Source organism: Petromyzon marinus, unplaced genomic scaffold (genome assembly GCF_048934315.1).
Source record: "Petromyzon marinus isolate PM22_M1 ecotype Great Lakes invasive population unplaced genomic scaffold, UKy_Petmar_22M1.pri1.0 PM_G_Scaffold_21, whole genome shotgun sequence".
Lineage (NCBI taxonomy): Eukaryota > Metazoa > Chordata > Hyperoartia > Petromyzontiformes > Petromyzontidae > Petromyzon > Petromyzon marinus.
The window spans coordinates 3,070,587-3,095,332 of NW_027422773.1; the positions used below are offsets into that span (position 1 = coordinate 3,070,587).

General features: G+C 50.5%; 2 protein-coding genes across 2 annotated transcripts; one reads left to right on the top strand and one right to left on the bottom strand.

The window, feature by feature from the left end:
• The first annotated feature begins 1,381 nt into the window (after window positions 1–1,381).
• LOC142912583 (putative RNA-binding protein 46) lies at window positions 1,382–6,173 on the top strand. Its single transcript, XM_076060719.1, has 2 exons — window positions 1,382–1,422; window positions 4,053–6,173. Exon 2 carries the CDS (start codon window positions 4,216–4,218, stop codon window positions 5,353–5,355), a length of 1,140 nt encoding a protein of 379 aa, XP_075916834.1. The 5' UTR covers window positions 1,382–1,422; window positions 4,053–4,215; the 3' UTR covers window positions 5,356–6,173.
• An 11,064-nt stretch (window positions 6,174–17,237) lies between these two features.
• LOC142912586 (uncharacterized) lies at window positions 17,238–23,848 on the bottom strand. Its single transcript, XM_076060722.1, has 3 exons — window positions 23,757–23,848; window positions 17,708–18,657; window positions 17,238–17,252 (listed from the first exon to the last, which is right to left on the bottom strand). Exons 2-3 carry the CDS (start codon window positions 18,641–18,643, stop codon window positions 17,238–17,240), a joined length of 951 nt encoding a protein of 316 aa, XP_075916837.1. The 5' UTR covers window positions 18,644–18,657; window positions 23,757–23,848.
• Window positions 23,849–24,746: the final 898 nt, after the last annotated feature.

Here is a 24,746-nt window from a genome sequence, read left to right on the forward strand (position 1 = left end):
TGCACACTGTGTGTGTGTGTACACTGTGTGTGTACACTGTGTGTGTACACTTTGTGTGTGCACTGTGTGTGTACACTGTGTGTGTGTACACTGTGTGTGTGTACACTGTGTGTGTACACTGTGTGTGTGTACACTGTGTGTGTACACAATGTGTGTGTACACTGAGTGTGTGTGTACACTGTGTGTACACTGTGTGTGTACACTGTGTACACTGTGTGTGTGTACACTGTGTGTGTGTACACTGTGTGTGTACACTGTGTGTGTGTGTACACTGTGTGTTTACACTGTGTGTGTGTACACTGTGTGTGTGTACACTGTGTGTATACTGTGTGTGTACACTGTGTGTGTGTGTACACTGTGTGTTTACACTGTGTGTGTACAGTGTGTGTGTGTGTACACTGTGTGTGTGTACACTGTGTATATACACTGTGTGTGTACACTGTGTGTACACTGTGTGTGTGTACACTGTGTGTGTACACTGCGTGTGTGTGTGCACTGTGTTTACACTGTGTGTGTACACTGTGTGTGTACTCTGTGTGTACACAGTGTGTGTACACACAGTGTGTACAGTGTGGGTGGGTGAGTGGGTGAGTTTGGCGCAGTAGCGGGTACAGGTGGTGCATCAGCCAGTCATCTCAGCCGTCTCAGTCAGTCGACCCGTGGCACCTGCTGGGCCTGCCCCGTGACTTCCTGCCAGCGGGCGTTCGACCCTTCACGTGGCCTCAAGGTGCACCTAGCCTGGCAGAAGCGTCGTGGTGGCGTCACCGCCACTTAGTGGCGAATGGCGGTTGTTGTTGTTGGCAAAAACAACTCCTTACCTCCGCGTGGTGCCGGACGGGCAACGTTGTCGTGGATAGTGCTGTGGGGTGGAGGGCCAATTCCAATCGGCCTCTTCTCTCAGGGCATTTGCGACCACCATAGCGGCTAATTAATTGAAGGTGGAGGGGCTGGTAACCCCTCCACCTTCATTTACTTAATTGAAGGTGGAGGGGTTACCCACTCACCCACCCACTCACTCAGACACTCACACATCCACCCACTCACCCAGTCGCCCACCCACTCACCCAGACACTTACCCAGACACTCACCACCCACTCACTCACCCGTCCACACACATCCACCCACTCACCCAGTCGCCCACACACCCAGCCACTCACAACAATCGCCACTAATTGGCGGTGACGTCACCACGACGCATGTGCCAGGCTCACGTGGTTAGCAGTAATTAATTAATTAAGCCCCTCTCCACCTTCAATTAATTAACCCCTCCACCTTCAATTGATTACCGCTAACCACGTGACCCTGGCACAAGCGTCGTGGTGACGTCACCGCCAATTAGTGGCGATTGTTGTGAGTGGCTGGGTGAGTGGCTGGGTGAGCGAGCAGGTGAGTGAGTGGGTGAGTGGCTGGGTGAGCGAGCAGGTGAGTGAGTGGGTGAGTGGCTGGGTGAGTGAGTGGGTGAGTGGCTGAGAGATTGGGTGAGTGAGTGGGTGAGCGTGTGGGCATCTGGGTGAGTGGGTGGGTGAGTGGGTGGTGAGTGTGTGAGCGACTGGGTGAGTGTGTGGGTGGGTGAGTGAGTGGGTGAGTGAGTGTGTGAGCTGAGTGTGTGGGCGACTGGGTGAGTGGGTGGGTGAGTGGGTGGTGAGTGTGTGAGCGACTGGGTGAGTGAGTGTGTGGGTGGGTGAGTGAGTGAGTGGGTGAGTGAGTGAGTGTGTGAGGTGAGTGTGTGGGCAACTGGGTGAGTGGGTGGGTGGATGAGTGGGTGGGTGACTCTGTGAGTGAGTGAGCAACTGGGTGAACAACTGGGTGAGTGTGTGAGGTGAGTGTGTGGGCGACTGGGTGAGTGGGTGGGTGAGTGGGTGGTGAGTGTGTGAGCGATTGGGTGAGTGTGTGGGTGAGTGGGTGAGTGAGTGTGTGAGGTGAGTGTGTGAGCGACTGGGTGAGCGACTAGGTGAGTGTGTGGGTGGATGAGTGGGTGGGTGACTGTGTGAGTGAGTGAGCAACTGGGTGAGCAACTGGGTGAGTGAGTGTGTGTGCGACTGGGTGAGTGAGTGGGTGTGTGTGTAGATGAGTATGTGAGCGACTGGACGAGTGAGTGTATGAGTGGTTGGGTGAGTGTGTGGGTGGGTGAGTGGCTGAGTGAGTGGGCGAGTAAGTGAGCAAGTGAGTGGGTGAGTGGGTGAGCCAGCAGGTGAGTGATTGGGGAGTGGCTGAGTGAGTGGGTGAGTAAATGGGTGGGTGAATGTGTGAGCGACTCGGTGAGTGAGTGGATGAGTGAGGAGGGGTACTGCGGAGGGTGGGGGGGTGTACCAGGGGTGAGGGGTAATGATTATTATACAGGGCGGTACAAAAGTCAGGACACAGTTTCTTGGGTTTCTCTTTAAGTTTATTGTGATTTTTCGAGTTTATATAGTTTAACACGTAGCAGGCTTTCGCGACCAATATTATTCATAATAAAGGTTTTTGGGTAAGATCGCGTTATTTATAAATGTGTCGTAACCCTCCACCACCTGACACGGCCAATCAGCAAAAAAAGTGTCACGTTGACAAAAGACAAATAATTCACTACTTTAGCCCACCGGTGTGTTGAAGAGTGAATCCACAACATTTACAGTTTGAGTAGTGTGACGTTTCGCTGGTAATTACATCCAGCATCATCGGGCAATTCGCCAGAATGGTAAAGCCCTCTCCACTTGCTCCCGGTCTTAAATAGAGCAGCAGCAGGGTGACGTCATCATTTAACTCATATCAGGTGCAGTGATTTGAGGCTGAGGGGGGGGGTATTGTAATTATATAATCGAATAGTAATCAGTCAATGGTTATGATTAGTAATGAGTTGTAGATTAGCAATTAGTTGTAATGTGTGTTAGTAATCCGTTAATTAGTATGTATTTCCCCTATAAGGAATTGTAATATGTATTATTTAATAATACGCTTCCAGGCCGCACTAAGCCTGTAGCTGTCAGAGCGATTAAAGTTATTTTTATTCCTCTCAATTTCAATGGATTCTCTAATTAGTCTTTGCCAGCAATAATTAGTTTTACACAACACTTCAACGTTATCAAAATCACTTGAGTGTCCTTGTTGACAAGCATGTTCTGCCACTGCCGACAGTTGTGTTTGAGATAATTTTATATTTCTCTGATGTTCTTTTAGTCTTACGCTCATGTTACGTACCGTCTGTCCAATATAGCATCTGCCACATAAACAATTAATCCGATATACACCTTCTGTTGATAATTTAGGTAATGCGTTTTTAGTGTAAGATACTAGTTTTTGAATTTTGTGTACTGTACCAAATCTTACTGTAATGTTTTGCTTTTGCAAAACACGGGCTAATTTGTCAGTTACTCCTGAGATATATGGAATTTTTATTGTTTTAACAATGTGATCGCTTTCAGCAGTATTGCTTTGCGATCGTGATTTGGCATTCAGTGCTCTGTTGATTTGAGCATTATTGTAGCCATTCTGTCCTAGTGCGTCTTTAACGTGTTTGATCTCTCTCACTAGACTCTCTCCATCTGACACTGTTTTAGCCCGATGTATCAGCGTCTTGATAAGAGAGGATTTCTGAGCTGGATGATGATGTGAATCTGCATTCAGATAGGCATCAGTGTGCATTTGCTTTCTGTAAACGCTGTGTGTTATTTTATCGTTTAGGCCATGTCCAAGCAAAATATCTAGGAATGGGAGTGTGTTATTCACCTCCATTTCCATGGTGAACTGGATGGCCGTGTTTTGTGCATTGAGATGATTTAGAAAATCATTAAGCGTATCTTTACCATGTGGCCAGACAACCAAAGTGTCATCCACATATCTAAACCAAAAAGATGGTTTTAATGTGAATTATTTGTCTTTTGTCAACGTGACACTTTTTTTTGCTGATTGGCCGTGTCGGGTGGTGGAGGGTTACGACACATTTATAAATAACGCGATCTAACCCAAAAACCTTTATTATGAGTTTATATAGGTCGCTCTGCTTAAACGCGTCTCTCTCTCTCTCTCCATCCATCTCTGTCTTCACTCTCTCCCTCTCTTCATATCCCCTGTAGGTTCGGGCCCGAGCGAGTTCCTGCCGGGGATTTGGCTCTTCAGGAGTTGATTCCCCCCGTGACTTTGTCGGCACGAGGCGACCGCGCGGAGCGTCAAGGGCTCCACCGGGCCCCAAGGCGCCGCCCCAGCACCACCGTAGCAGCCAAACCACCGGTGCTCGGCATGGCCTGCATGAAGAAGGTCCTGCCGGACCTCATGTTGCGCACGGGGTACAACATCGTCCGGGAGAGCAGACAGAGGAGGTTCGGACCGCCGCCCGACTGGCGGGGGCCCCCTCCCGCCCGTGGCTGCGAGGTGTTTCTGGGGAGGATCCCGCGCGACCTCTACGAGGATGAGCTGGTGCCCGTGCTGGAGACGGTGGGGAAGCTCTACCAGCTCTGCCTCGTGACGGGGCACAGCGGAGAGACCCGCGGCTACGCGTTCGCTACCTACGCGACGCTCGCCCAAGCCACGGATGCCGTCAAGAAACTCGACAAGGTAGAGATCCGTCCCGGACGCCGCATTGGAGTCTGCTTCAGCGTGGACAATCGCCGCCTCTTCATTGGGGGGCTGCCAGAGGACAAGAAGCGAGCGGAGGTGATGATGGCGATGAGCGGTGCCACGGAGGGCGTGGTGGACGTCAAGATGAGCGTCTGTTGCTGGGACAAAACCCTCAACCGAGGCTACGCGTTCGTCGAGTACGGGAGCCATCGCGCGGCCGCCATGGCCCGGAAGAAGCTCCTTCGAATCGCCTTCCGGCCGTGGGGCCGGACCGTCAAGGTGGACTGGGCCATCCCGGAACGGGCGGCCGCGGCCGCGGCGGCGGCGGCGGCAACGGAAGACGTGGAGGAGACGGAGCCGGCGGTGCCAGACCTGCTGCAGCCGGAGTGCACGGCCACAGGCAAGGCCGCCCACAGCCTATTTGGGAGCAGGGGGGCACGCACGTGGCTGTGGTGGGTACCTCTCCACCTGCGGCCCATGCCCGTGGCTCTCGAGGCGCTGCCAGAGGCGGCCGTCCTGTCGTGGGAGGGGCGGCTGCGGATGCTGTGCTGGACCACCGGCGTCAGCTACCCGACCTTCGAGCTGCACGCTCACTCGGGGCCCGGGATGCCCGCGGGCCTCCTCTATAAGGTGTCGGTTCCCGGGATGGGAGAAGGCGCCGGCATCTTCCCCGCATTTCTGAGCTCAAGCGAGGAGGGAGCGCGGGAGGTGGCGTGTCAGCTCATCCACAACATCCTCAGCGATGCGAATCCTCTGAGAATGTGCCCAGCCCCCGCCGCGACACCGCCTCCCAACCGCCTCTTCCAGGACCTCTCGGCTTAACCCGGCTCCTTCCCCATGACCCGGCAGGCGGTCGCCATGTACTGTACCTGCATCAAAAGCGACGTGTACCCGTAGCGACATGTGTCCATTGCAGCGGCGTTCGTCAGACCGCTGACGATGTTCTACCCACGAGCCCTCACTTAGCGTTCACTTTGAACCTCACGTCCATTGCGGCGTCCAAACTGCAAATTGCCCGGCCGCTCGCTCTCCACGTTCACGTCCCCGCACGCTCTCCACTCAGCCATCCGTCCCCTTTCCTTTTTACCTCGTGGGGGGGGGGGACCACCCCTGACTTCGTTTGACTTGTCGCTCCTTCTCACCGGACCACGCGCCGCTACCTCGCTCGCTACGCACGTCTCACCAAATGACTCTCCACGTTAACGTCTCGTCACTGTGCCGGCCCTTCTTGGCCACGATTCCGGATGGCGGCGTGACGGCGACGGAGAGAGATGTCGGCGAACGGCGACACGCCAGGACCCGGGACCCCACGCACGAGGCCCGAGCTCCGGGGCCGCTCCCCCTTATATCCCCCCAGGCGTGGCTAGGCCTCGCCTCTGGCCACGCCCTCTCGTGTAACCTTCCAGCAGGTTCCACGAGAGGGCGTGGCCAGAGGCGTGGCTAGGCCCTGCCTCCGGCCACGCCCTCTCATGGAACCCTTCGAGCAGGTGACCGGAGTAACTCGGCTAGCCCCACCTGTTGCCCTTGCCCCAGATGTGCCTCCTTCCCTGATTGGTTGTTACCTCTGTGGCCGTACCCCTGAAGCCCTTGCCAGGCCAGCAGGTGTCACCCTGTCAAGTCAGCAGGTGTCACCCTGTGATGTCAGCAGGTGTCACCCTGTGATGTCAGCAGGTGTCACCCTGTGATGTCAGCAGGTGTCACCCTGTCATGTCAGCAGATGTCACCCTGTCAAGTCAGCAGGTGTCACCCTGTGATGTCAGCAGGTGTCACCCTGTGATGTCAGCAGGTGTCACCCTGTGATGTCAGCAGGTGTTACCCTGTGATGTCAGCAGGTGTCACCCTGTCATGTCAGCAGGTGTCACCCTGTGATGTCAGCAGGTGTCACCCTGTGATGTCAGCAGGTGTCACCCTGTGATGTCAGCAGGTGTCACCCTGTGATGTCAGCAGGTGTTACCCTGTGATGTCAGCAGGTGTCACCCTGTGATGTCAGCAGGTGTCACCCTGTCATGTCAGCAGGTGTCACCCTGTCATGTCAGCAGGTGTCACCCTGTCAGCAGGTGTCACCCTGTGATGTCAGCAGGTGTCACCCTGTGATGTCAGCAGGTGTCACCCTGTGATGTCAGCAGGTGTTACCCTGTCATTACACTTTAATGAAAACCGACAACAGAATCCTTGAAGAAAAAGACTCATTCAGGTTTTTTGACATGTCGACGCCATTTCGTTTTTGAAAATGCACCGGAGAAAAATATATTTTGTTCACGTCGCATTCTGATGTCAGAACATTTGATTGTTTATCAAATTGAAAAACCCTTGAACAACTTTGCTGCACACGGAGATGTCCGTGCACCGCCTCGTTTCCACGGCCTCTATCCCGGTGCCATTTGTATTTCAGTTCTGTTCCTTCACCTGAAGAAGGCTACTTGCGTTGTGGCCGAAACGTCGTGATTTTTGTTGTTTTATCTTTTTACTTACGTGGTGACTTTACCGAATAGAACCAAAGAGTACACATAGAGCTGTTAAGAGTTTGATGTTTTATTGATTTTCAGTTTAGGTGTTTTTTTCCGGTAATGTTTCTGTTGTTTATGTTTCAGTGGAAATAAAGTCCTTTAAAAGTATCTCTCCACTCTCTCTCTCCACTCTCTCTCTCCACTCTCTCTCTCCACACTCTCTCTCTCCACTCTCTCTCTCCACTCTCTCCACTCTCTCTCTCCACTCTCTCTCTCTCCACTCTCTCTCTCCACTCTCTCTCCACTCTCTCTCTCCACACTCTCTCTCTCCACTCTCTCCACTCTCTCTCTCCACTCTCTTTCTCTCCACTCTCTCTCTCTCTCTCCACTCTCTCTCCACTCTCTCTCTCTCTCCACTCTCTCTCCACTATCTCTCTCTCCACTATCTCTCTCTCCACTCTCTCTCCACTCTCTCTCCACTATCTCTCCACGCTCTCTCTTCACTCTCTCTCCACTCTCTCTCCACTATCTCTCTCCACTATCTCTCCACTCTCTCTCCACTCTCTCTCCACTATCTCTCTCTCCACTATCTCTCTCTCCACTCTCTCTCTCCACTATCTCTCTCCACTCTCTCTCTCTCTCTCCACTCTCTCTCTCTCTCCACTATCTCTCTCCACTATCTCTCTCTCCACTCTCTCTCTCCACTCTCTCCACTATCTCTCTCTCCACTATCTCTTTCTCTCCACTCTCTCTCTCCACTATCTCTCTCCACTATCTCTCCACTCTCTCTCTCCACTCTCTCCACTATCTCTCTCTCCACTATCTCTCTCTCCACTCTCTCTCTCTCTCCACTCTCTCTCTCTCTCCACTCTCTCTCCACTCTCTCTCTCCACTATCTCTCTCTCCACTCTCTCTCTCCACTCTCTCTCTCTCCACTCTCTCTCTCTCCACTATCTCTCTCTCCACTCTCTCTCTCCACTCTCTCTCTCTCCACTCTCTCTCTCTCCACTCTCTCCACTCTCTCTTCACTCTCTCTCTCCACTCTCTCTCCACTCTCTCTCTCCACTATCTCTCTCCACTCTCTCTCTCCACTCTCTCTCCACTATCTCTCTCTCCACTCTCTCTCCACTATCTCTCTCTCTCCACTCTCTCTCCACTCTCTCCACTCTCTCTCTCCACTCTCTCACTCTCTCTCTCCACTCTCTCCACTCTCTTTCTCTCTCCACTCTCTCTCCACTCTCTCTCTCCACTCTCTCTCTCTCTCCACTCTCTCGGCCGAGTCTCTGCCACTTGTGGTTCTCAGTGTCACACGCTTGAGATCCTTCTTGCCCTCTGCGGTTCTGTGTGTGACCGACGACGTGTGTGGAGAGCTGAACGGTAGCGGTTAGCGCTACACTGCACCACGATCCTGGCGACCCAAGTTCGATTCTCACTCGCATCCAACATCGGTGACGATTATCTGAACCGGTCCAGGGCCTCCCCTAGGTCGACTCCGCCTCAAATGAGTACCTGGTGCTGTGTGTAAACATCGCCACTAGGGAGACAAAGGCGGCCGGGCGTGGTGCTTGCCACCCACCCCCTCGTGTACCGTGCCGGCCTTATAGGAGCTCGCTAACAGCACTTGCCCCTACAGTCTGTTAAGGCTATACGGGGGATCTTTGTCTGTGCGCGGCACGGTGAGTGTGTGCAGCGAGTGTCTCTGCTGGGCGTATCAGAAAGCAACGAAAATAAGGACAACTTGGCAGTCACACAGACACAGACACACACGTGCAGAGACAGACACACACATGCAGAGACATAGACACACACACGCAGAGACACAGACACGCAGAGACATAGACACACACGCAGAGACACATAGACATACACGCAGAGACAAATAGACACACAGAGACACATAGACACATAGACACACACGTAGAGACATAGACACACACGCAACCACAGACACACACACAGAGACAGACACACAGACACACACAGAGACACATAGACACACACACGCAGAGACATACACACGCAGAGACAGACACACAAGCAGAGACACAGACACACACCGATACAGACACACACAGACACACGCCGAGACAGACAACAACAACAACCGCCACTAAGTAGCGGTGACGTCACCACGACGCGCGCGCCAGGCTATGTGCACCCTGAGGCCACGTGAAGTGTCGAACGCCCGCTGGCAGGAGGTCACGGGGCAGACCCAGGTGCCACGGGTCGACTGACTGAGATGACTGGCTGATGCACCACCTGTGCCCCCTACTGTGCCAACTTGCTGTCCTCAACGGATGGCACCTCAGCCAGCCACTCACAGTGGGTGACTTCCTCCAATATTTGAGGCACCGCAGCCTCAGCAGGGTCATCCCCACTTTGTCCCACGTTGTTTTCCTGGCTGAGAGATTTCCCCTTCCCCAGGATCTCAGAAATGCTCAGAAAATCTGCAAACCTGTTCCTGGGGGTCGGATATTGGATCACCGTTCTTTCCCCTAATGATGGTAATAGGTGTGGCGCTGCAGGTTACTTTTTTGATGGAATTAAAGAGCGATTTGTGATCGTGGGCCACTGAGGTAGACTCCATCTCCTCAGCAACCCGCAACCACCACCCATCCTTGCAGCGCCTCGCGGCTCTCTGAACCTCCGAGCGAAGGCTGCGGTAAGCCTCCTCATTCTCAGATGTGGGATGCTGTAGCCGATGAGAGTGGGCCTGTCGATTTTTCTCAGCCAGCTTGAACACCTCCTCTTGTCAGCCAGGGTCTCTGGGGAGGTCTGGACCGCGTACCCAAAGCAGCCATTGCAGCTGCATGAGTCACAGTCCTAAACCTCGCCCATTTACCCTCGACATCAGGAGGAGTGGGGGACGATGCCAATCCCAGCCGCAAGCGATGATGAAATTCTCGTTTGCAACTTTTATCAGCTAGCGGAGACCATGCCACTAAGGGTTTGAATGGGGTCCTGGGTGTACACCCACCACCGGAGTGGAAGAATTGATGGTGCATCTTACAGATGACAAGTCGATGGTCAGTGGGCAGATCAGCTCCACGGTAGGTCCTGGTGTCAAGGACATGGGTCCGCATTCGCTGTTCCGTCACTATGTAGTCCAGCAGATGTTCTTTCTTGGACCCGGCATGCATCCATGATGTGATGTGGATGCGCCGATGCCGGAACAGCGTGTTGGTAATTACAAGCCCATGGGCTGCACAAAAAATTAGCAGCCTCCTGCCGTTGTTATTGAGCTGATCTTTCCGATGCCTTCCAATTACTCCAGACCAGGTGCCAGCATCATGACAACTCGGGCATTGAAGTCACCCAACAAGATGACTCTATCCCGAGGGGCCACTTTAGCCAGCACCTGTGACAGGAGGTCATAGAAGGCATTTGACTCATTGGCCTTGCTTGTATCCCTGCACGGATGTTCGTCTTTGGTGAGGGCATAAGTTACCATGACCACCACTCCTCGCCTGTGGTTGGTGGGAAGGCGAGCCCAAAGTTTCCTGGGGCTTACAGCTTCCCACACCTCATCACCACGCTCCCACGCCCCCTTCATTCTTTTATTCAGAAGAAGAGCCACACCCTGTTGTTTGGCAGTCTCCTGCCCTGAGTAGAGGACTGTCCACCCCTCATGGTGGCAGGAGCCAGAGCCGGTCCACCGGACCTCCTTATTACCACAGAGATCCAGGCGGTACCGGTCTAGCTCTTGACAGAGGAGTGGCAGCCTCTCCTCCACAGTGAGCGTTCGAACATTCCACGTGGCCACACGTAGTGTTTTTTTTTGTTGTTTATGGAGGAGCACCGAGGGGAAGGATTCAGTCTCCTGGCTCCGCCAAATGGGGTTTGGCCAGGAGACGTCATAGATGCCTGTCCCCCCGGGGCCTCCGGCACAAGCTTATTTATAATATGTTGTGGTCGTGGTTTAGTGGTAATTAATTGGAGGTGGAGGGGTTACCAGTCCCTCACACCTGTCCAGAGCCCCCACTTAGCCGCTGTCGTGGTTATAAACGCCATGAGGGGAAAGGCCAATCCGAATTGGCCCTCCCCCCCGGCACTGCCCACGGCAGCGTTGCCCGTCCGGCACCACAAGGAGGTAGGGGGTTGTTTTGCCGGACACCACCACCATTACCACCACTACTACCACCAACACTACCACCACCATTACACCACCACTACTACCACCACCACTAGCACCATCACCACCACCACTTCCACCACTTCCACCATTACCACCACTACTACCATACACTGCCATCACTACCACCACCACCATTACCACCACTACTACCAGCAACGCTACCACCACCATTACACCACCACTACTACTACCACCACCACTAGCACCATCACCACCACCACTTCTACCACCACTTCCACCATTACCTCCACCACCACTACTACCATACACTACCATCACCACCACCATTACCAACATCACTACAATCACTGACCACCACTGCTACCACCAATACCACCACCACTACCGGGATGTTTGCGTGCTGAATGCTGGAATCTGATCCCGCGTCTCCTCCCTCTCCTCCGGCCCTCCCCCCTCACCAGCGGCCTCCCAGAAGGCCTCCCCCGGCTCGGGCCCTGACCCCGACCACGGCGACGGCCACGGCCGCCCCCTCCGTGAGGGCTCGCTCCTCCCGGCCCATCCGGGTGCCCAAGCGCTCCGCGGATGACGCCGGAGGAGGAGGAGGAGCCGAGTCTCACGCGGCGCCCTCCAAGGTCGCTCGCCCGCTCCACGACGACGCCGGGGGGCCGGGGCCCACGCCGGGGCCTCCCCGCCGCGGCCGTCGTCTTCGTCGCCCCGTGAAGTTCCGGGCTCTCGAGGGGGGGCGCCGCCGCCGGGAGACTCCGGCGGCGGCGGCGCCCCCCCCAGGAGAGCTCCCACGGTGGCGGCGGCGGCGGCGCCCGGCCGACGCTGACGCCGGGAATCGGCCCGAGGGTCGCCCCGGAGCGCGGAGACGGCGGCAGAGAGTCGGGGCCGGCGCTCGGTGCCGACGAGACGGCGGACAAGGAGGAGGTGGAGGAGGCGGAGAGACGCAGGGAGGCCGCGGTTGAACCACGTGCGGCGTGGAAGAGACACTTCGACTTTTGGTGGCAGGGCGTGGGCAGGAGGGCGAGCAGCAGGAGGGGCGGAGGAGGAGGAGGCGGAGCGAGAGGAGGGGAAGAGGAGGCCGAGGCGGTGATGAAGGCGGAGGAGGAAGAGGAGGAGGTTTTGGCCGGGCGGTCGCCGCTAAGCAAGCGGCGGGAGGTGGCGGCGGCGGCGGATTGCCCGGCGGGACCGAATCCCGATCCCTGCCCGGGCTCCTCTACCTGCCGCGCTCCTCCGCCTCCTCCGCCTCCTCCGTCTCCTCCATCGCCGCCGGCTCCTCTTCCGCCGCCGCCACCGGCGCCGGCGGTCGCGGGCAAGCGGGGCTCGCCCCCGCGTGAGGCGACGTTCCACTTCTCCTCGCTGATGCCGCGGCCGCTGGCTGAGCCGCCGCCGCCCACCGAGAGGCGCCGGGGTCGCGCCCTGGAGAAGCAGCGGCAGCGACGGAAACAAATTCAGCAACAATACCGGCAGCAGAGAGCGTCGTCATCGTCGTCCAGCTGTTGGTCGTTCTCGGACGCATCGTCGTCGTCGTCGTCTTCATCATCGTCATCGTCATCGCCGGAGGAGGTGGTGGAGGGGGACGAGGCGAAGGAGCGGAGGGACGACGAGGAGGAGGAGGGGGAGGTGGTGGTGGAGGGTGACGAGGTGAAGGAGCGGAGGGACGATGAGGAGGAGGAGGGGGAGGTGGTGGTGGAGGATGACGAGGTGAAGGAGCGGAGGGACGACGAGGAGGAGGAGGAGGGGGAAGTGGTGGTGGAGGGCAACGAGGTGAAGGAGCGGAGGGATGAGAAGGTGGTGGTGGAGGGTGACGAGGCGAAGGAGCGGAGGGACGAGGAGGAGGAGGTGGTGGTGGATGACGAGGTGAAGGAGCGGAGGGACGACGAGGAGGAGGAGGGGGAGGTGGTGGTGGAGGGTAACGAGGTGAAGGAGCGGAGGGACGAGGAGGAGGAGGTGGTGGTGGAGGGTGACGAGGCGAAGGAGCGGAGGGACGAGGAGGAGGAGGGGGAGGTGGTGGTGGAGGGTGACGAGGTGAAGGAGCGGACGGACGACGAGGAGGAGGAGGGGGAGGTGGTGGTGGAGGGTGACGAGGTGAAGGAGCGGAGGGACGAGGAGGAGGAGGTGGTGGAGTCTCCGGGGGGTGTCCGCAGGCTGCTGCTGAAGTTTCGCGCCAGCCGCCTGCAGCCGGGCGTCGACAGAGCACGAGACGAGGAGGAGGCGGCGGACAACGAGGAGGAGGAGAAGGAGGAGGAGAGGAAGACGAGGAGGAGGAAGAAGAAGAAGAGGAGGAGGAGGAGGGGACTACGGAGATCACGCAGTGCAGCCGATGATGGCGACTGCAAGTCGGGCGACGAGGTCGAGGAGGAGGAGGAGGAGAGGGTGGCGAGTCTCAAGAGGGTGGAGGAGTGCCAGATTCTCAAGCAGATAGACGACATCATGGCTGAGATACACCAGCTGGAGGGGAGATGCAGGGTGAGGAGGAGCAGATGAGGTGTAGGGTGGTGAGGAGGGGCTGGGTGGTGAGGTGTAGGGTGGTGAGGAGGGGCTGGGTGGTGAGGTGTAGGGTGGTGAGGAGGGGCTTGGTGGTGAGGTGTAGGGTGGTGAGGTGGGGCTGGGTGGTGGGTCTTCCTCTGGATTTGGAAACTCGACAGATATAACATCGATTTGGATTGGATGATTTTTTTCTTTCAGCCAGATTAAAATATGAGCGTGGGGAAGTCATCTACATCATTAGACCTCCTTTGGCAGTACCAAAATATAAGGGGTTTTTCCCCTTTTTTCTGGCAACAAAACTGAAACCTTTTTACAAGGATTCATATTACAGCATTAACCACAATACCTGCAGTCAAAATGCAAACAAAAAATCACGCACTATGATAATATATATGTGGCATTGTCCTTGAAACCGCTTGTTCCACACCAAGGGACGGCTTTCTTGAGAGCCTCGACCCAATTGGTGCTCGACCAGAGGACGCCAAAAGGTTTCAGTTTTGTTGCCACAAAAAAAGGGGAAACCCCTATGATGTGGAAGTCCTCGTTTCTGCCACTCAGTTGAGTACATCCAGCATCTTGTTTCTCCAAAAAACACGACTCTCAGTGAATGCTCTCGATGAATTTGACTTGCTTTTGTCTGAACACCCTGGCTGTGAAGTCGTATCGACGGCTGGGTGTCTGGCCGAATGAAAGTTATTATTATTTTTGTTTTATCTCAGGCCAAGTTGGATTACATGTAAAGGTAATAAATAAGTCGGGGACATCCATACGCTCAAACGTATGACATGGCACCTTGAGCATATTCGTGCATGCGTCTAGGGCTTCCTGTGAACGTAGCAGACGGCTGGATGCTACGGGGGGGGGGGGGGGGGGGGATGATGTAGCGCCATTGTTGGGCTGTATGTGTATTACCACGGGAGCTGACCTGTAATAGCGGACATGCGTCAACAGGGGGTGGTGTACAGACCAGGTGTGACGAACAGGGCCCCCAGACCCCAGGGGGGGTGGGGGGGGGATGTTCCAGGGCCCCCTAGAGAGTTCCAGAAGGCTTGGCCAGGGGCGGAGAGACCCTGGAACGGGGATAAAAGCCGGACCCCTGAACGGGTTTGGCGGTCCTCGTCCACCTGAAGCTCTGAAGAAGTCTCTGAGCGCTACCCTGAAGACCCTGAAGACCCTGAAGACCCTGAAGCGAAGAGCCCTGTGACCCTGGCTAGGGTCGGGTTCAGACATAACCAGTGTAGGGTTAGCGCTAGAACCAGAGTAAGGGCACCGTAGTGTGGAGGGACTGCCTCCTGAGGTTATCGGCTGTGAGGGGTCGTCACCCCTCTGTGCTGTGGTTCCCTTGTTGAATAAATGTGTTGCCTCCAGCGAACCGTCTCGCCTCGTCTTGGACCCACTGCACGTGTCACCTGTGGTAATGAAACCTCTTGTCGCGAAAAATTAGCGGCGTGCGAAAGTGAAAGATGTTAACGAAGTAATAATAAATGTTCATTTAAAGCTTCGTGACTGCGAGGAATTCATGTTCTTGGTTCTTTCGGTAAAGTCACCACCACGTAGAAGGGAAACAATCAAATAATAAAAATATAAAACAATAAAATTATCACGACGTTTCGACTGCAACACGAGAAGCAATCGACGTCAGGTGTGAAAACCACAGCAAGAAATTTTGAAAAAAGTGGCGGGCTTTTTTAACGTTAGCACCACGGAGAGCGATTTGACAGTTTGTTCAGATGGACAAGTCCATCTATGTTCGGAATAGAGGTGGGGGGAGATGAAAATAATGGAATGCGGTCTGAAAGCCACCGTAAGCGTGAACAATCAATTAAGACCCGAAATGGTTTATCAAATCCTTCCAATGATTGCTAAGCCACAATTTCTTCCTCTCGGTTGAAATTGTCTCTGTGTATATGTGGATGGCCTCATGAACGAATCTCTCATGGTAGCCAGATGGATTGCAAAGAACCTCTGTCTTGGAGAAGTCAATGTCATGTGAGCCTACTGAATTATAACAGTGATCTGCCACGGCCGAGGTGTTGGTCCTACCGTGTTTTAGGTCTGCATTCTGTTCACGAATGAGGTCCGAGACATGTAATTTGGTTTCTCCAATGTAACTACTACCACAGAGGCAACTTAATTTGTAGACGCCAGGGTACTGTATGTCCGGAATCACATCTTTTACAGACGGGACCAGATCACGGATTTTATGTAATGTGTTGAATCGGACCTGGATCTTGTGTTTATTCAAGATTTTGGAGATTTTTTTGTGATCCCCGCAATGTAGGGCAAAGTGATGGTTTTGAAATGCTCCTCAAGAGGGTCCTTCTTCATGGTTGGAGTAATAGCTTTGCGGATTGTAAGAGCTTGGTGTACATGCTTGAGATCACTGGCTATGTGTTCCTGGTCGGATATGCATTGGGCTCTATAGTGCAGAATCTTGATGAGGGAATTCTTCTGGGATGGATGGTGGTGGGAATCCGGTTTCAGATAAGCATCCGTATGGGTAGCTTTCCCGTAGACAGAGTGGCTCATTGAACCATCAATTGTTTTTACCAATTCCACTTTACAGTAAAATTGTAGACACGGCACAATATATACTTCTGAATCTTTATTTTTACCAACCTTTTAAAAAATATTCTCCGTTAAGGCAAAATTCTGAAATATTGGATTTTTTACAAAGCCTTGTGAATTCACCTTGTATCTGAACAAGTTAAATATGTGCAAATATTTTTTTTCAAACGTATAAATAACAGACATTGCTTACAAATATCAGCTCTATGTTTTCAAGTAAATACATTTTGGGTAGTGAATAAATTATAGTCTAAATAAGCTACACATGACGAATTGTAGGCAATTATAGTTATAATCAAATACATTTTTAAACAATCACGTGGTCCCTGTATTCGCCGTTAGAGACAAAATCTGCTTGAAAACAGTTTATCAACATATATGAATACATTGATTCCAATAAGCAGAGTTAATTTCCTATTAATGGCACGCCGGTTATGTGTCAGTTTTCGATATCAACATCACCTTATAAAAGAATAACATTTAAAATACGCACAGACAAGTATTCATTCGTAATTATTGACAGGCATATTAACAAAATTTAATTACTGCAGTGAAATATACTGCATCAGGTTACATCGTATTAACAAGAAGCTATTTTTAAAATACGCACCGCCTGCTTAACAGTGTATGTACAACGTACTATTGTAGTGTCATTCAAAAGTAGGCCATTGCATGCTGGCATCTGGGTCAAAATGTAGCAAATTATAAACATTAGCTACAAATAATAGATAACGGAGTTTAGATCGCAACACAAGCAATTGTTATCAGGTGAGACAACCACAGCAGCAAGACGACAAAACTGCTGAAGTAGGCACCTACTACTTCAGCAGTTGTCTTCTTGCTGCTGTGGTTGTCCCACCTGATGACGATTGTTCGTGTTGTGATCTAAACGCCGTGATCTGTTATGTTTCTACCCACGTGATGACTCTACCGAAATAATTAGACAGTGTGGATTCCTGCAGTCACAAAAGCTTCAAATCAAGATTGCCTACAAACTACACAACCGAGATGACGCATCAATCATCGCCCCCTACTGACAGGCTCTTGTCCACATGCAGGCCGGTGCAGGGCCACCACCCTGTGCCACACAGGGGCAGCTGCTACTTGGGGATGCTCTTCGAGAGTCTCAGACGAAACACGAAACTCAGAGTTGCCGAGGCAATTAAACAAGCAACGCGTAAAAGCAATTATTATGAGAACATTGTGAATGCTTGGGAGCTTATTGGCTCTCGCTCCTGGTGAGAGATTGACCCAACCCACAGGTCCACAAAGACTGGCCGCTCTTACTCTGCAGGTTGAACCTAGGAGCTGAGTGTTCAACTTCACATTCTTGTCATTAAAGGATTGTGACAAAGGTGCATCTATTGTAGCGACATCGTCTCTGGCTTACACATCTACCGGGTCTCCACTTGACTTTGTATTGTCTCGGAAGTCCACCCACACCTCCACTTCCACAAAATGCTGGGAGTTGCCTCGCTCTGCCTCAGTCAGAATTCTCCTCCTGCTTCACGTTGCCTCCATTTATGTGAAGGTCCAATTTTGGAGTTGAATCTTCATCTTCACATTTTACCTTCACTTCTTCGCTCTTCACCATCACTTCTTCACATTTCACCTTCACTTTTTCGCTCTTCACCATCACTTCTTCCCTCTTCACCATCACCTCTTCATATTTCACCTCGATACCTTTAAAAGTGTCCAAGCTGGGATTTTCTTCCGGTTCTTGTTTCATGAGGGATGGACTCATTGCGGCACTTTGACTTACACAAGCTGATTTCAGACTCCACTCCTTGTGGATCTTCAGATGCTTCCGTGTTCTCTGGTGTACTTGAAGATGTGGTTGCTGTGAAAACGCCTTCCTGCACAGAGTGCACCTGAAGGGTTTCTCTCCCGTGTGTGTTCTCTGGTGTGTTACAAGAGTAGATGAACGTGCAAACGCCTTCCCACACACACTGCACTTGAAGGGTTTCTCTCCTGTGTGTGTTCTCTGGTGTATTTTAAGAGCAGATGACCGTGCAAATGCCTTGTTACACACACTGCACTTGAAGGGTTTCTCTCCTGTGTGTGTTCTCTGGTGTGTTACAAGAGCAGATGACTGTGCAAACGCCTTCCCACACACACTGCACTTGAAGGGTTTCTCTCCCGTGTGTGTTCTCTGGTGTTCTACAAGAACAGATGACTGTGTAAATGCCTTCCCACAAACACTGCACTTGAAGGGTTTCTCTCCCGTGTGTGTTCTCTGGTGTGTTCCAAGAGTAGATGAATGTGCAAACACCTTCCCACACACAGTGCACTTGAAGGGTTTCTCTCCTGTGTGTGTTCTCTGGTGTTCTACAAGAGTAAATGAACGTGCAAATGCCTCCCCACACACACTGCACTTGAAGGGTTTCTCTCCTGTGTGAGTTCTCTGGTGCCATGTGAAATCTCCAGTACGATCCGTGCTGTATGCACGCTGGTCGCATTGTTGCCTTGTCCTACCGAGCTGCTGTGCTGACTGCCTTTGCTCCATCAGACCAGCGTCAGCTGCAGACAGAAAAAAATAATATCCATACCATCTACACGACAGTATCGAGGCACAGAGGAATGCATATAAAGTCACATGTGACTTACACGTCTATATTCATATATTCATGATGTAGTGAAAAAGTGTCCCAAATTCATCACAGGGCTGTTATGGCACACAATGAGAGGGCAAATGGTTATAAACATGCCTGGAAGCCCTCGTATATTCAAAATGAATGTTCACCAAAAACTCCGAGCACACAATTTCGGCTGTCTGGCTACAAAAGGAATATTTATGAGAGCTATATTCAGCTGACATAGCAAAGGGTGTTGAAAAAAATAGTATTTGTGTTAGGCAGAGGTGTCAATCCAGGCTCAGATGTCCTTGAATGCTGGGATGAACAGTTCCGACTTCAGCTGAATGTGTGTGTGCTGTTAACTTCTTGTTTCCATTATTATAAAGAGTTCCAGAGGAAAACAAAAGTAAACTATTGTTATGATATAACCTCCGTGTTCAACAGAGTTAATAGACGTTACTGCAAACACAAACTGTACACTGTCACTGGGTAAACAGGCGGTGGCGTGTCTAGAATCATGTCTGGCCACCTTCATCTGCTCAGTACGTACACACTGTGTGTATACACTGTGTACGTACACGTACACACTGTGTGTACGTACACGTACACACTGTGTGTGTACGTGTACGTACACTGTGTGTGTGTGGGTAGTGGGGGGCAAAGTCGGTGCATTGGCCAGTCATCTGAGTCAGTCGACCCATGGCATCTTATCAATTTATTTTAAAAAAATTGTATTTTTTAATTTTTTTAATATTTTATTTTGTACATTTTTTTTTTCTATCTACGTGACTTTACCGAAAGAACCAGGAATATGGTAGCACATTCTCTATTTGTTGCAGAGGTTCAAAGTTCAAATCCGACAGGCACACCTGGCTACCCCAGTAACATTCACCACAATATGCGCTGTCTGCTTCACAGCGGATGTAAAACAGAGTATTGTGTCACTCACAACGCACAGGTCATTGCATGTTGATGTCACCGTCAAAATTGTGGTTAATTCCAAAACATTATCCGGAAACTCCACAACGTAGATGACGCGTCAATGATCGCCCCCTACTGACAGACTCATGCCACGTGCAGGCCGGTGCAGGGCCACCTTGTGCCACACAGGGGCAGCTGCCACTTAGGGGGCACCCTTCGATTGTTTGAGTTGAGTTTTGATACGAAACACCGAGTTGCTGAGGCAATTAGGCAAGCGACTTATGAGTGCAAATATGTTGTTTATAACGTAGTGAATGCTTGGGAGCTTAATTGTCCCTCGCTCCTGTTCACAGATTTACCCAGCCCACAGATCTTACATATGAAATGCTAATGGTCAGTGAGGTCAGCAGCACTGTAGGTTCTGGTGTCAAGGACATGGGCCTGCATTCGCTGGTCCACTGCTATATAGTCCAGCGGATGTTCTTGCTTGGACCCGGCGTGAATCCACGATGTTGTCTGGATGCACAGATGCCAGAACAGCGTGTTGGCAATGACAAGCCCACAGGCTGCACATAAGTCTAACAGCCTCCTACCGTTGTTATTGAGTTGATCTGGCCCATGCCTTCCAATCGCTCCAGACCAGGTGCCAGCATCATGACTAAGTCGGGCATTGAAGTCACCCAACAGGATGACTCTATCCCGAGGGGCCACTTTTAGCTAACACCTGTGACAGGAGGTCATAGAAGGAATCTGAATCCACGGGCTTGCCTCCATCCCTCCACTGATGTTCGTCTTCGGTGGGGGCGTAAGCAGCCACCACCACCACCATTCTCTGCCTCCTGTTGATGGGGAGGCGAGCCCAAAGTAGCCTGGGGCTTACAGCTTCCCACACCTCGCCGCCACCTTCCCACGCCGCCTTCATTCTTTTTTTCAGAATAAGAGCCACTCCTTGTTGTTTGGCAGTCTCCTGCCCCGAGTGGAGGACTCTGCACCCCTCATGATGATTGGAGTCAGAGCCGGTCCACTGGATCTCCTGAATGCCACAGAGATCCAGGCGGTACCGGTCCAGCTCTGTACAGAGTAGCAGCCTCTCCTCCACGTGGCCACTCTCAGTGACTTTTTGCCATTTCTAGAGGAACCCCAAGGGTAAGGATTCAGGCATTGCTCCTCACAATGTTATCGTCTGGCATCACAACCACCAAAAACACACCTGTATTTGAATTGCAAGTAACTTTAATGAACACAACGCAACCCAAACAACTGTTCGTTTGAAAAACATATCCTAAAGAATCGTCACTGGGTGTTGGCTGTGAGCGGGAATCAAACTGGGGTCGTCATGTTTGTAGAGCAGCGCACTAACCGCTAGACTACCGCCACACACGTTACACACACACGGTACACACACACACAGTGTACACACACACGGTACACACACACACAATACACACACACGCACAGTACACACACACAGTACACACGCAGGCACAGTACACACACACAGTACACACACACACGCACAGTACACACACGCACGGTACACACACACACACGGTACACACACATGCACAGTACACACGCACAGTACACACACACGCACAGTACACACACGGTACACACACACACGACACACGCACAGTACACACACACGCACAGTACACACACACACAGTACACACACACAGTACACACACACACACGGTACACACACACACGCACAGTACACACACACGCACAGTACACACACCAACACGGTACACACACACGTACGCACGGCACGCCCACACTCCTTCAGTCACATGACTAAGGTTGACGCGTCGCCCCGTCTCCCGAGGTGACCTCTTGGCTCTCTCGTCTCTCCTCGACACGTAGATTAATTTCTTACTCTTACCTAGAAACCTCATTGTCTGTCTGTCTCTGTGGACGCAACTTGCGAGGAATTGTACTCACAAACTGTGGGGTTTACGTTTCAAATAAAGTGCCCAGATACCACGCGATAAGCCCCGTGGTGAGCCAGTGCTATTCCTATTTCCAATCCGTCAACTTGAAAGTAGTTAAATTAACAATTTATTACTAATCTCCATATATACCAAAGGCAAAGTTGTGAATGTGTGCGTCTGTTCAAAATGTTTAGCGTACTTCCCGACACGCACCAAGCTGGAAATTTGCCATGTGGGTAATTTCCAGACTGTACACCGTGCAAACATTATAAAAATAGACTTTTGTATATTTTTTTGGGGGGGCGCGCAATAATGTATAAGCATGAAAACACCACGATACATAGGACTTACTTTGATTAGAATCTTGGAATTGATTGTGTACATGTTGAAATTGTTAAATGAGCATTTTGAGCACACTGCTGTTTTAATAAATGTTCATGATTCTGAGAATATAAGTGTAATTCTGAGCATCATAATGACCATATTGGAATTGTCATCATGAATGGGGGTACAATGATTTTTTTATAATAGGAATGCAGTTTTGAGCATGACTATTCATATTTCAGACTCATTTATGACAATAGATTCACGATTAAATTGCGATTTTGTTTTGCTCATCAATCAGGATACTGTTAATGATGTGCATGCCCATATATTGTTGAAATTACTAGAAATGCAAGTTGTGTATACTCTCCAACCCCATTCCTCTACCTACCCATTCCCTTGACGGGCTCCGTGCCCACTTAAACCCATGACGATGGCGGTGAAGATTCCACCTCTCGCTGTAACAATCAAAGCACCTCCAACTTCTGAATGCAAAGGTACTGGTTGGTGCAACGCCAAAACACATCGTCAACGCCGCTCCCAAGCCCGCCCTACGTTAGTTACATCGTTAGGATCAACAAAATAAAAAGTTCCACAGAGGAAACTAAAATGACATTACGCAATCCCCAAAGTGGCACGCGGTCGGCTACACGACTCGGAGAACAGCGTCAGACTTCAAGACTTGCATCGCCATCATCATCATTCTCCCTCTCCACAAGTCATCGCACGTCAATATTCAACAAGCTGCACACACGTGCAAGTCACCTCTCGACCCGCCACCTGCACAGTTAACGCGATCAGACCCGGGGGTCAAATTAAAATTGTGTCGTCTTTGGTGACGTATTACAATCGGTGTAATTTTAATGTACATACAGCAACATACAGCAACTGCTGTATGTACATCGAATTATATCATTGACAACGGGGTCCGCTTTTGCGATATCTGCATGCGGTCTTTTAATTATATAGATACGTAGTCAGTTCATTAGTATGGGGTTCCTCTATAAGCAATTGTAAAATGTATTACTTAATAATATGCTTCCAGGCCTCACTTAGCTTGTAGCAGTCAGAGCAGTTAAAATGACTGTACATGTAAAATAAATTTGATTAAAACAATTTAATTTAACGTAGGTATAAAATAAATGTAATTTAAATAAAATAAATGTAATTTATTAAAAAAAGTATTTAAATAAAATAATTTAATTTATTAAAAATTTAATTTAACGTAGGTATAAAATAAAATTAATTTAAATAAAATGTTATTTATTTTAAAAATTAAACGTTGGTATTAAATAAAATAAATGCAATTTAAATAAAATAAATTACATTTATTAAAACATTTAATTTAACGTAGGTATAAAATAAAATAAATTAAAAAATGATTTATAAAAAATGTAACGTAGGTATAAAATAAATTTAAATAAAATAAATTTAATTTATTAAAAATGTAATTTAACGTAGGTAGAAAATAAAATTAATTTAAATAAATTTAATTTATTAAAATTTTCAATTTTATTTTACATAGGTATGAAATAAAATAAATTTAAATGAAATTTAATTTATTACAAAATTTAATTTAACGTAGGTATAACATAAAATAAACTTAATTTAAATTATAAAAAATATTCATTTATAAAAAAATACGTAGGTATAAGTTTCAATCAACTTAATTAAAATTTTAAATTAAACTTAACGTGACTTTACCGAAAGACACAAAGAGTGTGGACCCACGTGACATCAAGGCTGTCCTAGTCTAGGCAAGGCCTCAGGGTGTACCGGGCCTTTCACAACAACAGCCGCAGCAGCAACAACAACGGTTCTCTTGAGAAAATGCTTTAAAAAACAAAGTCAACGTAGCTTACCTTGACACTCGCGAACTTTAATGATTAAAATAATTAAAACTAAACACTCACACGCACATGGGCGCGCGGCGTTCAGCGTAGGGCATTAAAAATGGTAGCGTCCTTCCCGCGATCTGATTGGTCGCCGCGTGCCAAAGTGGGGAGGGGGGGAGGGCCAGCGATCCGATTGGTCGAGAGGCAAACCTGGGAGCGTCTCGGGCGATGGTGCGCAGCGATTGGTCAACGGTTGTCCTATGCAAATTTTGGTATGCTAATTAATTTTAATCTGTATGCTAATGCGGTACATTTATCCATACTCATTAAGTTTAATGTTGATCCTAAATTAGTTAAAAATGTATGCTCGTTTAGTTAACATTCTATGATAGTATCGTTATATTTTTTATGCTATTATAACAGCAGTGCATACTGGCTGTGGTGGTACCTGCTATGATTACAGCAGGTATACTGACTAGTGGTACCTACTTTCACTACAGCAGGGCATACTGTGGTGGTACCTGCTTTCACTACAACAGTGCATACTGACTGTGGTGGTACCTGCTAAGGTTACAGCAGTGCATACCGCTTTTATGCTTTATCACGTGTCGTGAATGTGATAGTTTCATCCCAGAAATGGTGTCCTTGACCGGCCCAGAGCAGACATTTCACTTTGCCTTAGAACCTGAGGTGGCACAGCATTAGCAATTCCAAGTTCTTTAGGTGACCAATAGCAACGAATAATGTGGCAAGCATTTGAAATGAGTGGGTTATGACGTACTGTACTTCACTCTTATCGACCATTAACATGAGTCTGTGTTACTGGCGTTGTGCTGTCTTGGCTGGTACCAACTTCTTCTTTGACCACGTGGACCACGCGGATGAATGGTCTACGTGAGTCGAGCGACCGATGGAGAAGACCTATGGGGGCACGCGGCGGGAGACTCTCAGGCGAAATCGTGGAAGCCGCGTGACAGAAGCCACGCGTGGAGGATAGATGCATGCTGGCGAGACGTC